Here is a 17,005-nt window from a genome sequence, read left to right as displayed (position 1 = left end):
AATTTCAATCTGGATTGGTGCTAACTTCAAGAAGTGGGTTGAAGAATGCAGGCGAATGACCAATTGACCATTAATCAGAATAATAACAATGCACATGTAGTCGTGCGGATGCATTTGATTTGATATTTCCGAACTTCACAGTGGCAATCCGCTATTACTGCGTTTTAAGACACGAATCTATTTCGTCTCTCAAATTGCACGATGTACACGCACAATTTTATTCTCATCCAAATGTGTTTGAAATTAACATTACGACGTTTCGTGATGTTTGACTGATGTCAGAGGTTCGTGTTAACGTTCGCATGAGATTCTCGTTCACACGAGCCAGAACCATTCCTAAACTGCCTACCATACTATCCAGAAAAATGAGGAAGTGTTATTCTTCTTCTCTGATTTGACCTTCGCTGCTGTCTGTAACTGTGCTTCGCAGACGTGGTCAGTAACGAAGTACTTCTACTTTTTTGAAGTACTCAAGTAGTTTTCCGCTACTTGGGTACTTACTCAAGTAGATCTAATTTCCCTCTACTTCTACTTCGTGATATTTTATGAACTAATTACTTACTTTTCGTTATTTTCAGTTCGCCAAGTAGAAGTAGTTCAATCTTTCAATCAGAAAAATAGCCTGAGGAATATCGGGGCTGTTTTCACGGAGTATCAACATTAACTTTCATAGAAGTTGAGTAAAGACCAGAATTGTCGTCGCGATTCGCGCACAGTAGACCAATATGATTTCACGAACGTATCGATGAATAAAATTTGGGTAGAGGGTTGCGTGCATGGTTCCGTTCATACCGCATTGTCACCCATACGAAATATTTCATCACAGTTAATATGGCCCATCATAGCGTCTGAACCGTTTCGCAATAGCATTTACCAAACATATCGTAATCTAGCAGCCCATGGCGCGCCCTAATCTAGAAAGGTGGACTCCGACTTTTTTTTTAGCTTTAGACCTGTTTTAGCAGACCACTGTTGAAACTGTCTGGACAATTGACATGAAATATATTTTCCGCTTTTTAGAAGAAGTATTTATATTTCTCTTTCAATTCCAAGTATCATACTTAGAGTTCTAATTGGTTTCAGTTCTTTAGTCTGGAGAACATACATGTTGAAGCAAAAAAGCAACTGTAGTAATGCCTCTATTTTCCGAAAATAAAGCTACGCTGTATGGCATTTTTACGATCAGCCATATTTTTATTAACGTTTACTAATCGTGCAAAGTGTTACCGCCGTATCCGACACAGCTTTTTAGTATTGCTCTTCGACGAATACTACGGGCCTAAAAATATGCGGGAGGGCGCCATACCATGATATTTTCTAAATCGGGGTGTTCGAGTAAACGGAGGATTAGCATCGCATTTCCATACTAATGCTACCATTTTCATTCCATGATGCGGGCGAATGCTTATGATGTCGAAAATTTATACCTCCCGGGATGCGTCAATATGAATCAAGCTCTGCACCTTTCGCATAGCTCAATTTGCAGCTTTTGACAATCCAGTTTAACGAATTACGATCTTTTTCGCAACTACTTACTTACTTGAGTAGATTTAAAGTTGGTCAATTCTACTTCTACTTTAAGTAGTTTTAAGCAGCTTTTAAAAGAAGTACTTCTACTCGTACTTGAGTAGATTTTTGCGTCGCAACTTCTACTTGAGTAGCTTTCTTTACTACTTGGACCACCTCTGGTGCTTCGTTTCAATATAGCCCCCGAATCTGCAAGACATGTCTGTGAGAAGTCTTGTCTCTTTTTGTTATGATGAATAACATTTATCTCTCTCTCTCTCTCTCTGACAGCTAGATAGAACAAGAAGTTGTACAACCAGAAAATTTTTATTACGATTATTGCTGCAGAGTTTTCCTAGGATAGATTAGCATTACAATTATAGCTACGCTGTTTTTTTTTATACAAATTATATTAGCATCATTGAATTACTGAATTCGTAAAAAACTTGGAAATTGAATTCAATTCCGTACTAGAAAGAGATATAGGCCTATAAAAAAAACATCTTTAGTTCATGTCAAATATGCGAAGTTTTTTTCTTATGAAATGGCAAATGTCTGTAGGCCTACCTACATGCTTGGCTCGTTTCGCATTTTCAGAAATTAGACTAGAATTCAAATTAGATCATAGAAAGATATCACAAAATAGATTAGATTTAGATTACCGGCATTTTGTCTCAATTAGTCTAATCAGATAACTATGGATAGGAGGTTGAATGCTCGCGTTCATAACCAACCTATCATAGAAGTTCGTGCTCGCGCCATCTGTACTTCATGCTACGATTATATACAACCTGAGAACATCTCACTGATCTTGTTATTCGCAGTAATTTCTAATGACCATCATCAATCTTTGATGAAGATGGTAACGTCGCCAATCAATCAATAAAAATGCCTGATATTTCCCGTTGTAGCGTCCGTGAATTTAAAACGGATTAATGACGTATGTCCTTTTATTAAAAAATTCACAAGGTAATACTACTTTCAAAGCGGAAAAATGGCACAGTTCTAGAAAAATGCAATGGGCTGAAGAATTAATCAATCATCATGTAATCTGCTTATATAACCATATAATATTTCATAAAACTATGCAATCATAAGCGAATGCATTGATACTACCATGGGCGTAGCCGGGAACAGAAAGGACGATAACTGTATAACCAGTAACATGACAAGTTTAGTTCGCGGAGATGTTCACACAATCGCCAATATATATGTATGAGATTGAATGCATAGAAAAATATATGTATTTGTGTGCTGCTTATTTCGGACCTGAAATACTGTGGTACACAAATACCAGGCCTCATATAAATATACCTGCACTGTCAATCCATCGGTGGAAAATAGGAGCTTTTATCTGGTTTTAACCATAGCGCGTGGTACAAGGTAAATCGCATTCCGGTGAATCAATTACACCAATCTTCATTGAGATATATGTCAGACGCGTGTTTACGTGAACCATCTTTTTTGGATTTCTAGGATTGGTTCACGCAAACATGACGCAATACACCCCTGGAATATATCTCCAAAAGAATTCGTATATTTGACTCAATTTCGGCCATTGAAAGGGTGTGAAAGTACAATATGGCGATGAAAATGCTGTTTACCTGATTTTCACCATACGGTAGAGTAAAAATCGGCGAAATACACGATTTTCTTTTACAGTGTGTGTTTTCATTACATAGAAATGGACACCTGAAATGAACACTGTCCAGACTACGCGGGAACAAAGTTGATTTATACATTACACGTTGCTTGGATATGTCAATTGGAGTCGACATCATCTCCTGTCCTTGTCATTTCTTGAAACTGGGGAACAGTTTAAATTGGGATGATAAATTAACGTGGCAGTTGAATCTTGTGCATTGGAAAATATCAGAGTCAAACACTCTCTATTGTAGTTTCGCTGCTCTGACTGTCGAAACTAATCGCACTCAAGACTCTTTTGAGATGACCGCCTCCGTGAGCCGCACCACCGTGTCCGTCGCTCTGTAACATCGCTAATCTCTTCCTTCTTTCATCTGGTTCCTCGGTTTGCATACAGCACATAAACGCTGTTTTAGCTCTTTTGAGTCCCAGCGTCAGGAATTCGCATAAGCTGAGAATAGTGGCGAACACGCCTTGGAAAAGATATCATCTCCCATCAATATTGACTAGGCATTCTCTTAGAATTCACCGTATACATACCCAAGCCATACATTAACCACAGAAGGCAAGTTTTTTCTTGCGGTCTGGACACGAAACAGTCCACCGTTTTGGGACACGGCCAATACGGACACTCGTACAGTTCATGTACCTCCCATCCATAGAGGTAATATTGACCCAATAAGCAGGCCACCTGAAAATATCAAAATATGAGTTAGACACAGGTTAGTATATTTGTCGTTGCGTGTAGCGTTACAAACCTCCAGACCTAACCGCAGAAATACGTGCCACCAATACGCGCGGTATAACTCTGGATGCTGGAGCATTTTCTTCTTAAACTTTCTTTCCATGATCTGCTGCTCTTGTGGTGCCATTTCGCTATTCCAAAATTCATATCGACGAGTGCGCGGGTTGTAAACTGGAGTTTTCCTACTAAAGGTCACACCGTTAGAAGTGTTTGTACTCTTTTTCTGGTGCCTGGACAGGACATATAAACACTAAGCATATTAGGCAAAAATGCCGTGGCCCGATGGTTGCTGCCAAAAGCACACTGGTTCAAAATACCGATACCATACAGCCTTGGCCTAAAATGACCACCGCATGATCGCGGAAAACTTCGACCGCGATAATGCTCTTGCGTCGATACGTTCTGTTTCCACCTAACCTCACTCGTAACGCTTATAACCCGGTCGTGAGCGAAAACAGAAAAGGATGAATTTTCATCATGCTTTGCACTCGTTTCCTGGGCATTAGGCATCTACATCTCACCTGCGTCCCTGATTAATATCACCTCCGAAGGATGCATTATTGTCCGTGTTGGATCCATATCCACCATCATCCCTACTTGACTTGTGTTTGCGTCTATACCGCGCCGCGTCTTTGCTCCAGTCGTCTACGTCTTCTAGCTTCGTGACTTCATAAAGCGGGGGAGCGGACCCTCCCTTTCTTTCCGAATCTCGGCGACGCTTCTTGCCCGGAGGATACGCTTGTTTGTTCATGGCTAATTTGTTAACCACCTCTTTCCCATTCTCTTCCACCGGAAACTTGACATCGGCGTGGTAAACTACGTGCATGGCGTAAAGGTAAAATATGATAGCTGCAAATATATACAAAGTATTAGTGTATGTAAATCAAAGAAGATAAATGCCGATGGTTTTCACCAAAACCTCCCTAATACTGAGGTGAATCGTGATGATATCGTCACTATACAGATTATAATCAATGGAGCTCAGAATGAGGACAGCCCGTGGAGTTAAAAAGCACTAGAGTAAGGGAGTTGGAATTACTTTGTCCGTTTGGTAATAAATATTTACAGCACTGGTAGGCTAGATATAGAGCAATATATATCCCGGTTTGGCCGGTTATAGCACTGTCTTATCTCATGTTACAATCGGAAAATACTATAGTGTCTGCAGTGATTTCCATATCACCAGTGGTCGGGAACCTTTTTCGACCGAAGAGCCATATTTGCCCACTATATTAAATTGTAACTCCCAAAGAGCCATACATGTCAATCAACTGTTACGTCACAATTGAACATTCGTGACGTATTGATAGCACTAATATAGAGGATGCGTAGTGTGCGCTACATTTTTCGGCCCACATGGGTAGGGGGAGCTAAACAGGGTCACTACACCAGTACATACCCAATGCAGGGTGTGATACGTCAGTGACGTGAGGTTATGGGAGGCAAGCGAGGCAGTGGGGCAGGGCAGGGGCAGGGGTGAGTGAAGGAAGATTGTGAAACCTTCCATGATTATTGGTATTTCCTATCGATATTTATGAACACTTTTATTCTCAAAATCACGGAATTCTCATATTTATTGTTAATAAATGATGCTCGAAAGGAGAGGTAAGGCACGGATGAAGCACAGGCGTACCAAGCCTCATCTGTGATAGCGCAACTCATCGTAAATAGCTTAGAATTTCTAATCACTTATATTAATCAAATGTCATTGTCGCGATGATTCCAAACATCTAATTTCAATTTGAATTTGTAATTGGAATGTCACTTCCAAGGCAGTTTATTTCGCGGCGTAGATCTGGAAGGCAATGTGTGTTTGTAAACTGCATTGTCCCACAAGCCTCGCCATGTCTGCTATTCTCTTTGACCAATCAAGGTATCGTGCAATCCAAGATTTCGAGGCACGCGATGGCGGGTAGACCAAATTCGCGAGTGGTGTTAGTGGCCGACGCGACAGCAATTTATACTTGAGGATTTTGAAAATGGGGGACGAGTAGGGATGGTGTGAACGCGAGGTTCACGTTCCCGTTCTATGTGTGAACCTTAGAAATTTAGAGGTTCAAGTTCACAAACGAACCTTGGCAGGTTCTGCACTGTGAACCTTTTCTATATATTACAATTTCCACTACATTATAACATCTTTGGTTGAAATTTATTGCATTTCAATTGCGGGCCACTCTATGCATGACGCTGGCAGCATAAAAAATCAACACTAAACGAGCATGCACCTTGACCATCACAAAAATTTTACTTGCTTTGTTACAAAAGTTTGCTCGAAGTATCCAGCTTTCCGTTTGTGAATATTTAGTGACTCCCGGCTGTGAGCTTGACCCGCAATCACACAACATCAAGAGCGAAATACACTACATGCAGGTAGTCAGCGATCGATGCTGATTCAACCAATCAATGAAATTGATATCGTTGTCTGATGTAAAAAATCTAGCAGGCTTCCAGGTCAATCTTGATTTCATATGTTCATTGTATCATAAAAACCAAATCCGTGCGATTGGGGTATTGGCTACTGCTGTATAACTTGTTAATGCGATAATATCGGTAGCAAGTATATAGATACCCGTTTTACACTCTGCTCAATATCAACGTAGCAATACTCAGACGCCGAATACATCGCCCAGCCTGGACAAGACCGATAAGCCGCAAGCTTATATTCCCTTGCAAGTCGTCGTCGAAATTGTTGGCAAAGCGACGGAAGATGTTGATTTTCTGGGATGATTATGTCAATTGATTGCCCCAGTTGATATATCTGTAGACGTTTAAAACGTCAATATGTACTTCAGCATTGTGGCATTATGTGGCCCGAGTCGTCGCTATAGGTATCGCAACCGCTATCACTTCAGTGAAATGTAGAGTTGGAATTAGCAATATGACGTCACATGACGTCATGATGTTCACGTTCGCGTTCACACGAACCTGAACCTTTCAGAGGTTCACACCATCCCTGGTGACGAGCCCTTAACCCTGGATACCCCACCGTCTTGAAATCTCCAAGACATGTTTATGTTGCCACTAGAATAATTATTCTGGTCGCCAAGAAAAGTTACTAACAAGTTGCTGCAATATTGATAAATTTGTCAAAGAGCCATATATTATACCCAAAATAGCCATATATGGCTCGCGAGCCATAGGTTCTCGACCACTGCATCAGACTAATGATTTTCCACCATCCTGTAACGATCATGGTGGGATATCGACTCCATACTCTTTCCCCCCTCGAAATTCCTCCATATGTTATAGAAATATGGTGGGGAAATCCAGAAAAAGGGGATTCCTTCATTACCCCTATATTTGGATTATGACTATTGTGACATCATCGTTGACTGTCATGACATGTTCTTTGTATCCTTAACGTTGTCTCGTAGTAGTAATTTTTCTCCCTCTCACGTTTTCAATGGGTGAGAAACCACGCCATCAGTTGAGGCGCCATCATACGTGCACTGCACACGAACAAATCATAAAACCCGTACCAGAGACCATAAACCAGACCTGGGCGGCATTGTGCTCAGGTCGCAACTTAATATTAACACGCCCACTCGGCAGCCTGTGTTAACAAAAATTCACTGCTTTCAATTTAGAAATAAAAATGATATGGGTTTCTAATCAAGTACAGGCCATAAGTGACAATTTCTGGTCAGTTGGTATAAAGCTGTAAATGAACCAAAGACACCCATAGAAATGTTTATATATGTAGGCCTATGTGGCCAGATGGGTTCTGTTTCAGCGCGAGCTTGCGCCAGCAGCTTGGGGTGATACAAACGTAAATGGAGCCTATGTAGCCATATAGCATCATATGAATGACTGTATCCAACTCATTTAGTGGTATTGGCGTGACAGTTGAATATGGTAAATTGCTACGAACCTCATTTACACCATTCCCCTTGGCGAAAATATGGAAAATTCACGATCCTTGTTTACAGTGTGGAAAATGTTATCATCATGACATTACAATATGTTTATTCACGAAGGGTAGCATGTAATAGTCACTATCAACGCAAAGCGCTTAACTGATACTCACATGGTGTTGACACTACCAAGACCATCAACGACCAGTATCTTAACTGTGATATTGGACTGAACCTGTTGAAACAAACGTTCGTGCAACCTGGCGTGAGGGTGTTGCATATAAAGCTGCTCTGAAATTAAACAGTCATGTTAGAAATGATACCGATGATCAGGAGACACACTGTAACCAACCTGTTCATCGTGATACACCATTTCCCCAATTCTCGCCACCACAACGATACGGAATATGAACATGACTACAATCCATATTTTACCAGGAAAGGTTGACTGGTGTCTTACCTGCTCCAACAAACCGTGTACTATATGCCAAGCCATCGCAATCAAGAGTGTAACCTATTCTATTTGTAAAATTTGTATAGTCCTATAGCTAGAATTTGACATGAGAGCATAGGTTAACACTGAACTATCAGACTCATTAGAGAGAGAGAGAAAGAGAGAGAGAGAGAGAGAGAAAGAGAGAAAGAGAGAAAGAGAGAGAGAGAGGGGAGAGAGAGAAGAGAGAGAGAGAAGAGAGAGAGAGAGAAGAGAGAGAGAGAGGTAATCTCTATTCGCATACATTACATATCAACATTACACTACAAAAATGTAACAGTGAAATGCGACATGCAAGGTAGAGGGGAGGCTCGATATAACAAAGTCTTCAGAGCCGAGCCACCCAGGACAGGAGCAATTTTCACAGTCGATAACTAACAAATAAAAATAAAATTACCAACGAACGAAAAGAAAAACAAGACACAGTATCATGGACCAATTCGAAATACAATCCAAATACAATTTAGCGGTAGTTAGAGATAAGAGAATGAAGACATTGTTTTTTAAAAGCACAAGACTCTAAATTACGGAGATTAGGTGGCAGCTTATTCCAAACATTGACACCAATAAAACTGATTGAATTTTGTACTAGACTGGTAGAGTGGTGTTGCACAGACAAGTTATAGAAGAAAATCTAATGGTATGATGTTGGTGGGTATCTGAAGGTATCTTGAACAGATTATCAAAATATAGTGGCAGTTCACCCTGATGATAGCTATGCATAAATTTCATTACCTCAAATTTGAAAATGTGTTCTACTTTCAATATTCCAACACTTCGATACATGCTATTACAATTTTCATATCTAGATTTCCGACAGAGAATTCGTATGGTTCGGTTTTGTGCAAGACTTGCAATTTCTGCAGATGTTTTTTCGCAGCAGGTCCCCAAACCCCCATGAAAATCTTATTAGAACGTATATATGTGCATAATTTTCGCGAATGGAAAATAGATTGTTTCGATATTTGGCAGCATGCGTTAGTAGCCAATTCGTCAAATTCCCCCTATTATTAATATTACTGCTATTGATAAAAACATTGGATAGAGTGGTGGTTATCACAACCAAATGCTTTTCGTCCGACGGACCGAGTCAAATCAATGTTAAAGCAAATTCACATAACATATGTCATTGAGAATACCATACCGCAGGGGTGGGCAAACTTTTGTGCTCGCGGGCCGCATTCAACATCTGAATCCATTCGCGGGCCGCACTATATCAAATTGATATCATAAACCAAAACGCAATATTGCTAGTATTTGATTATATAGCGAGGACATGGAGATAATGTTAATGTATATGCTTATTTGAAACAAACCAAACATTGCTATGATGACATCGTACACGCGCCAGAAACAATGGTGAGATTTCATAGGCTGGTCGACCTCAATAACCAATTTCTCAAAACTATAGAGATGAAAGTCTGTTACCCCAATTCTTAGAACAGGGTTGAAATTTAAATCTGTGAGCAGTGATCTGTTCATAGATTTATTAATTTCGCTTTGGCTCAGTTCCAGGACACACAATGCTGACAGCATCATAACCATGTTAGCTTCAAACACGCATGTCACAAAACGTAACCAGGATGCTATAGCAAACCTGACGGATAGTTTGGTGGCATGGGAGGTTACGACTATTGATGAGAGATTTTGAAATATGAAGTTCATACTAAATACAGAGCAAAAATTATGAATTGGAAGTAAATCGCGCGAAGCGCGAAAAAAATTTCAGTTGGGCTCAGCTTCGCGATCCCCTTCTGATGCTTTCATGACCCCCAGGGGCACGCGTCACCCAGGTTGAGACCCACTGCCTTAGAATTATCATGGTGAAATATACTAAGAAGAAGTTTAATCAAGTCCCTGCATTAATTCGATTTTTAGTACTCATTTTATCAATATTTTTATTAAATTTATTTAGACTCTCGCGGGCCGCACAGAACGGTGTTGCGGGCCGCATGCGGCCCGCGGGCCGTAGTTTGCCCACCCCTGCCATACCGTGTAGTGGAAATGTATGTTCTGCCTGTCGATCTAACTAACATATTTAACTCTTGGTTACGCCGGAAGCAAATGTCAACAAAACCACGAATCAGAGAGAAGTGGTGGTTTGCACCAAAAAATACCTCAGACGTCCTCTGGTGAAGTAGGCCTAATACCCTTTTCATAAAAACCAATACCTTTTTGTAGGCCTACCCCTGGTCCTTGACACTGGACTGGCGGCCACTATGACATAGACTATAGAGCTTTTTTCAAAGATATCTTATCACTCTACGCCAGGGGTTCTCAACTTCCCTTGTATAACGGGCCGCATTTCAACAGCAAAAGACGCAGCGGGCCGCTGAACATTATTACCATGTATTTGAGGCCAACAATTATATTTAGGCTGCTGTAGCCTATTTACTAGGGATGGTGTGAACGTGAGGTTCACGTTGGCGTTCTGTGTGTGAACCTCGGAAATTTAGAGGTTCACGTTCACAAACGAACCTTGGTAGGTTCTGTACTGTGAACCTTTTTCATCTATTACAATTTTCATTTCATTATAACATCTTTGGTTGAGATTTATTGCATTTCAACAGCGGGCCACTCTATGCATCGCGCTGGCAGCATAAAAAATCAACACTAAACAAGCATGCACCTTGACAATCTCAAAACTTTTACTTGCTTTGTTCCAAAAGTTTGCTCGAAATCTCCAGCTTTCCGTTTGTGAATATTTAATGACTCTGCTGGGAGCTTGACCCGCAATCACACAAAATCAAGAGCGAAATAACCTACATGTAGGTAGTCAGCGAATGATGCTTATTCAACCAACCAACCAACCAATGAAATTGATATCGTTATCTGCTGTAAAAAATCTAGCAAGGGTACGAGGTCAATCTTGATTTCATATGTTTATTGTATCATAAAAATCAAATCCGTGCGGTTGTGGTGCTGGCTACTGCTGTATAACTTGTCAAAGGGGTAATATCGGTAGCAAGTACAGAAGTCCGTTTCATTCTCTGCCTAATATCAACGTAGCAATACTCAGACGCCGAATACATTGTCCGGTCTGGCCCAGACCGTTAAGGTGTAAGCTTATATTCCCTTCCAAGACCTCGTCGAAATTGTTGATAAAGCGACGGAAGATATTGATTTTATGGGATTATTATATCATTTGATTGTCCCAGTTGATGCATTTGGCGACGTTTAAAACGTCAATATGTACTTCAGCATTGTGGCATTATGTGGTCCGAGTCGTCGCTATAGGTATCGTTTACAACTGTGCATTATTATAGGCTATCACTTCACTGAAATGTAGGGTTGAAATTAGCAATATGACGTCACGTGACGTCATGAGGTTCACGTTCGCGTTCACACAGAACCTTTCAAAAAGGTTCGCGTTCACACGAACCTGAACCACCAGCCGTATACAGGCATTTAGTACATTTTTATGCATTTTAAATCATTAATGGACAGCGTTCATAAGTTTGCAATTGCTTTTTTGCGAGAACATGTATCCTCCAGCGACGCAAGTAAATCCCTTCATGGAGCGTGCATTGCATTCGTTGCCAAATCGGTACATGCACCTTGAAACCCTTCACCCGGGAACCGAACTATCTATTTATGCGTGAGCGAGCAAGTATAAAATTACGGAAACTTTTTCGTTACAGAGGCCATTATCATTTCGAGCACTTTGGGCCGAGCTACAAGTCGGTAAATACGGAATCAAAATGAAGAATATCGGTCTGGTGTAACATGACCAATGTAGTCGAAACACCGTCATGAATAGGCTACCAAACAAATAAACTTTGAGCTCTCAGTGATATGAGAAGAAGATTTCTTTGTTTTAGCGATATTCCAAGCAATTTGAACGATGCGTCTGTAACGTCGTCGGCAATTTTAACAATGCTTCAAAATATAGATTGCTGGGCTTGACACCTAGCTAGCAACGTTTTTTTCAAAGATCAGGTGATATGTATAACTCCTAAGTAACTGTCGTGATATTATTTTAAGCTTCTGCGCTTCGTTACGACAACTGTTCTTCGACAAATATGACACATCGGTTTTAGATTTATATATCTGAGAAAGCAAATACATTGTTTCACGCGGAGTTACAATTACAAACCGTTTCCGCCGTATAATTTCCTACTACTTGTTCTTGTATCTATTCAAACCATTCGCGGTGAGTGAAACATACTCTTTAAAAGTGTACTACGAAACGGGATTCTCTTGAACCTGAGTCTAGCCCTGTGGTTCCCACCCTTTTTCGACTCATCGCCCCCTTTTTAATCTCGACATAAATTTTCGCCTCCATATTTACGGATACGGAAAATAGGACATATAATCGGGAAATTACTAAAAAAGGCCATTCTTACGAGGTGGTAGGTCCTCGGAAAGCCGGTTTCCGCGTCTCCTTTCCGTTGAGTTGACTTTTTCCCGCGTCATGCAGAATGAGCCATCTTCGCGTGTATTTTTGACCGTATCAATTAAATATCTCTCACCGGACTGAGATTTCTGGATTTTCGCCCAGTTGCCACCTTTAATATTTTCGTCCCTTGTTTCTCAAAATCGACCACTGAGGGGCGATATCGCTCACGTTGGGAACCACTGGTCTAGCCGAATGCCGATTGAAGTAACAATCTAAGCTCGAGCATATGAGCATGAGCATATACCAAGCAAGAATGAGTAATCAAACGAAACAGAGACGGTGCGATAAGAGAGCTAAGTAGCTAAATTCATAAGAAACAATACTGTGCCAGTAATAGTAATTGCGTAATGAAATATGTCGCGGGCCGCGGGTTGAGAACCCCTGCTCTACGCCAATAACCAAAATTAGATTTGATTTTTTTTATCGTAAATCTAAATCTGCTTCATCAACTCCGATCTGAAGGACTAAAAAATCTAAACTGCTATGAATAATAATCGTACGGAGGCGATCAGATCAGCGAAGGCTTTGAAAAATGAGTGGACCGTTATATAACGCAGTGCGAAAGAAGCCCACGTGCGTTTTTTTCTGCACAAACCATCATGACTTATCTCGCGTGGTTGTTGTGGTAAATCTACCAAAACGATCGATCTGATGATGTTAATGATGTGCGTAGTCGATATTTTATATTCCGAAGCCTTGTCTGTCCACGTCCTCATGCGAAAGCACTGTGGTCGTGCATATTCTATTCACGCCCTTATGCACCAAGTATATGCTGCATTGAAAACACGTTGTACCACTAATCTATTGTCTTTTTGATCAGAAACTCGTTATTGGAAGTAAATAACAAGTAATTTACAAACAGCTTAAAGTTAAAGAGCATCCGGGGTTATCATCAACCTCTCTTCGATGCATATATTTGTAGCTAGAATTTCGCACCATGTTCACGTTAGATCTAGTATTGGTGATTGTACACTTTGCAGTCTACACCTGTACAAGCTGCTGAGATAATAATAAATGGGAATCCGAATTGATTCTATTACTTGAATCCAGGAGGCGATTGATAAATTCAGATGCAAATCGCCACTCAGTGAACTTACAATCCACCTAATAACAACTGCTGTAATCATCTATCCATGCTATGCCTTTGAGTAATTCAATCTGGCTCCTGAAACAAGCTCGTAATAAAGTTTGATCACCTTCACATTACGGACCCTCCCTATGAATTAACAAAGCGTCTCCTCAAGTTACCTATTGACTAAATCACGTCGGATGAATCCAAATCGAATTTAATTACATGTTGGTACAATCGTCCAATCGCCCGTCATCAACACGCAAACAACGGTTCAGTTCAGCCTTTCTGGAAATGATCATTTTGAACAATTATTTGGGTTAATGGTTGAGATTTGATATTGAATCTATGCAAAGATACTTAATATCAGTTTACAAACGAAAAATGGTTAAGGAAAAATTGATTGGCAGTCATCTTCACGCTGCACCCCTACCACGTATACAATGACAGAGGGCTGGACTATAGTGCTCTGGCACATCTTAACACAAAACAGAGTGATTGGTCTTATTTCTCAATTGAAGCTTTTATCTGCTCATGTGCAAAGCTCACCCAGGTTGTGTTGGCTTTATACATACTTATATTTTTTGGAGGAGGATGGGGTGACCCATGACCTGCGGCACCCAGGCAAATAAAGCGATACGCACACACGCATGCACACCAGCGATTTGAGAGCAAGCTCCATATCTAGCCTACGTCATTGTCATGTCGCACCATATCGGTACACGGTGTGTAGCGTAATCGGTACACGGTGTGTAGCGTAATCACCACCACATGCTGGTGGTTGGTCATTGGTCCTGCTCCAATGGAAGCAGAGTGTGATGAGTGACGAATTAGAAGAGGAGCGAACCTTCTATCTATACTGTTATGAAACCAGACCGATTCAAGTTTAATCACTGCTTGGCCGTTCCTAGATTTCTATTATTTTATCACTATAGTAACAATACTCCTCCCCACCTCAAGATTTAATAGCACTGTATACCTTTACGGAGACCTGAATGCAGCGTCAGTTAGCGGTCGTTTATCGTTCGTCTATTGAATTTTCGAAATCAAGCGATCCAAACTCATCGCTAATAATAATATTTACACTGGACAGTATTCCACCCGTGTAGATCTTTTCAACTTATCTTACGCATCTCGCATTATCTACAAGTAGTCATCCATATTCCGTTACAATCGCTGTGATGAAATATAAAATGTTCAAAGGCGATATATAACGTTACCTGCGATACCTGCTAACAATTGTCATACTTAGATACAATATCAATTCTCTTTTGTCTGTCTGAGCTTATGATAAAAACGCCTACACGTAATTGAGGCCGATGGGCTTTATCTAAATCTCACGGTTATGGATTTTAAAAGTGGATGTTAAAATATACGGTGCGAAAAGGCTACCTAAACGGAATTTCGTACTTCTATGTCTCCGGCGAATCGACCTGTCGGCATATAGTGCGCTACAATCTCCTGATCTACCTAACTTTCCTCTATGTATATTGGATTATTAGTTTGCGAAGCTTCTAACGACGCATAATTTGGAGCTAAGTATACTCCCGGCAGAAACGGTCCTTTCACCAAAGCGACATATCTATACGTTGTGCGTAATCTCGTTATGTTTTATTCTAGCACTGGCAATATTATCGGGACTTCTGATCTTGTAAGTAATAAGCTTGCAAGTCGCACCAGCTGTGGGCTGTACGTAACCGATACGTATATAGAAGTCGACGTATGCATAATTATATGAATTGGTTACTGAGAAAATATAATCAGCCGCAGTTCGGTCGTGCCAAATTGACGAATGTAGGTGGCACAGCTCAAGACCCGTGACAACTCCCGATATCGTGCTGCGTATCATGTTGGCCTGCTCTGCTGAATAGCACGAGCCCGTTCGAGTCAATGTGCAACATGATGTATTTTAGTTTTGAATTTTTCTTGTTTGATCAAAGTCAACCATTCGTCTTCTCAAAGATCGCATATATGGGATTTTCTGTTTGTTTTATGACTCCAGTCTTGAAGACTTCGGTCATATCGGGTCTACCAGTCTTAAACATGCAATATATATTAGGCTATTATAAAAATATATCTCACTCTTTGACTCGAACTGGTTGTGCATATTGCCTATTTCTCTCTCTCTCTCTTTTCCTCTCTCTCTCTCTCTCTCTCTATTGATAATAATTCGGTATCCAGAAAATTCTCCGTAATAGAGGTAAGATAGCACGATGCGATTTGCGAAATTAAAATATTGGAAGCAATCCCCCAGGAGACGATAACGAAAGGTTGTGTTCCATTTACATACTATGATCCATGTAAACAGTCGCAAATATCGATCTCACCTTTTTTCATTTCATGTCGCAGCACTGGGGCATTGACGTGAAAAAATAATTATCACCCAGTCATTAGTATTTCCTCTCATGCCTCGATCGGTCCTTGAAAAAGTCGTTCTCTAAAATACGACAGTAGCCAGAATAGTTGGAACTATAACGTTTGGACAAAGAGTCAATTATCGTGTATCCATTGTGGCGAGCATGACTTGAGTTAACTCAAGATAAGAGCTATCGATAGCATATTAAATGTTTCTACCCGGAACTTTGGAAAAATTGGAATCCAGGAATCCTGGATCTGATCCGAAGCTGGGTCTATACATTTTGCTACAAATGAGAGTCACCCCGCTTCAACAGTTAATCTGGCCTTATACTGTCCGCATTTACGAATTGTTCGGGAATATTTGTGCCGGTTTATTCAATTAATATCCAGCGTAGCATGAAATCACGCGTCGATTGACCTCCTTACCTTGTTTAATTTGGTAAGCTGCCAATAACCTGGACACGGCCAAGTGCACAATTAATACAAACCAGCCCATTTCTGTCAATCGCGCCAACCATCGATTCTGACGTTTTATAGCGAAACTAGAGGGAAATATACTATATTTTCCAAGCGTGAAGCGACGCTTCTGGCTCATATTTGATGCGCGAACTTAGCTGATCCCCTTAATATTCACAACGAGAGATAACGCATTACGGATAGAATGTGGTGGTCTAGACCTCATTACAAGATATCGTCCCACTCCTTATACGCAGACTTGTAAGAACTAATTGATTATCAAAAAGCGCAACTAGAACGAGAACTAGAACTACCCAATTTTCAAAATCCGCAACTAGAACTAGAACTACCCAATTTTCAAAATCCGCAACTAGAACTAGAACTACCCAATTTTCAAAATCAGCAACTACAACTAGAACTACTCAATCTTCAAAATCAGCGACTAGAACTAGAACTAGAACTACTCAAAAACAGTTAGTTA

The 17,005-nt window shown here is 40.5% G+C and overlaps 1 protein-coding gene across 2 annotated transcripts; it reads right to left on the bottom strand.

Annotated features, from left to right (window-relative positions):
* Nucleotides 1–2,438: 2,438 nt before the first annotated feature.
* Nucleotides 2,439–15,703, bottom strand: LOC145458282 (gap junction delta-2 protein-like). 2 transcript variants are annotated; one of them, XM_080336614.1, is made up of 6 exons: nucleotides 8,102–15,703; nucleotides 7,923–8,040; nucleotides 4,417–4,744; nucleotides 3,909–4,077; nucleotides 3,691–3,841; nucleotides 2,439–3,623 (listed from the first exon to the last, which is right to left on the bottom strand). In XM_080336614.1, the coding sequence occupies exons 1-6, from the start codon at nucleotides 8,243–8,245 to the stop codon at nucleotides 3,385–3,387; spliced, it is 1,149 nt and encodes a 382-aa protein (XP_080192740.1). In that variant the 5' UTR covers nucleotides 8,246–15,703; the 3' UTR covers nucleotides 2,439–3,384. The 2 variants fall into 2 exon arrangements, with proteins under 2 accessions (XP_080192740.1, XP_080192739.1); XM_080336613.1 differs by having other exon boundaries at nucleotides 3,909–4,080; nucleotides 8,102–15,694.
* Nucleotides 15,704–17,005: the final 1,302 nt, after the last annotated feature.

Source organism: Botryllus schlosseri, chromosome 16, assembly GCF_051294905.1.
Source record: "Botryllus schlosseri isolate E-star chromosome 16, Bs_hap1, whole genome shotgun sequence".
NCBI classification, from domain to species: domain Eukaryota; kingdom Metazoa; phylum Chordata; class Ascidiacea; order Stolidobranchia; family Styelidae; genus Botryllus; species Botryllus schlosseri.
The sequence above is the reverse complement of the archived record's forward strand: the minus strand, read 5'-3'. Positions and strand labels throughout refer to the sequence as shown.

Bases quoted from the DNA above. Each gene is read 5' to 3' on its own strand.
- LOC145458282 (XM_080336613.1), bottom strand. From the start codon at position 8,245: ATGGCTTGGCATATAGTACACGGTTTGTTGGAGCAGGTAAGACACCAG. The intron at 4,081-4,416 runs GTGAGATGTAGA...TGTGACCTTTAG, and splicing joins GATATTAATCAGGGACGCAG to TAGGAAAACTCCAGTTTACA. The intron at 3,624-3,690 runs GTATGTATACGG...ATCTTTTCCAAG, and splicing joins GTGGTTAATGTATGGCTTGG to GCGTGTTCGCCACTATTCTC.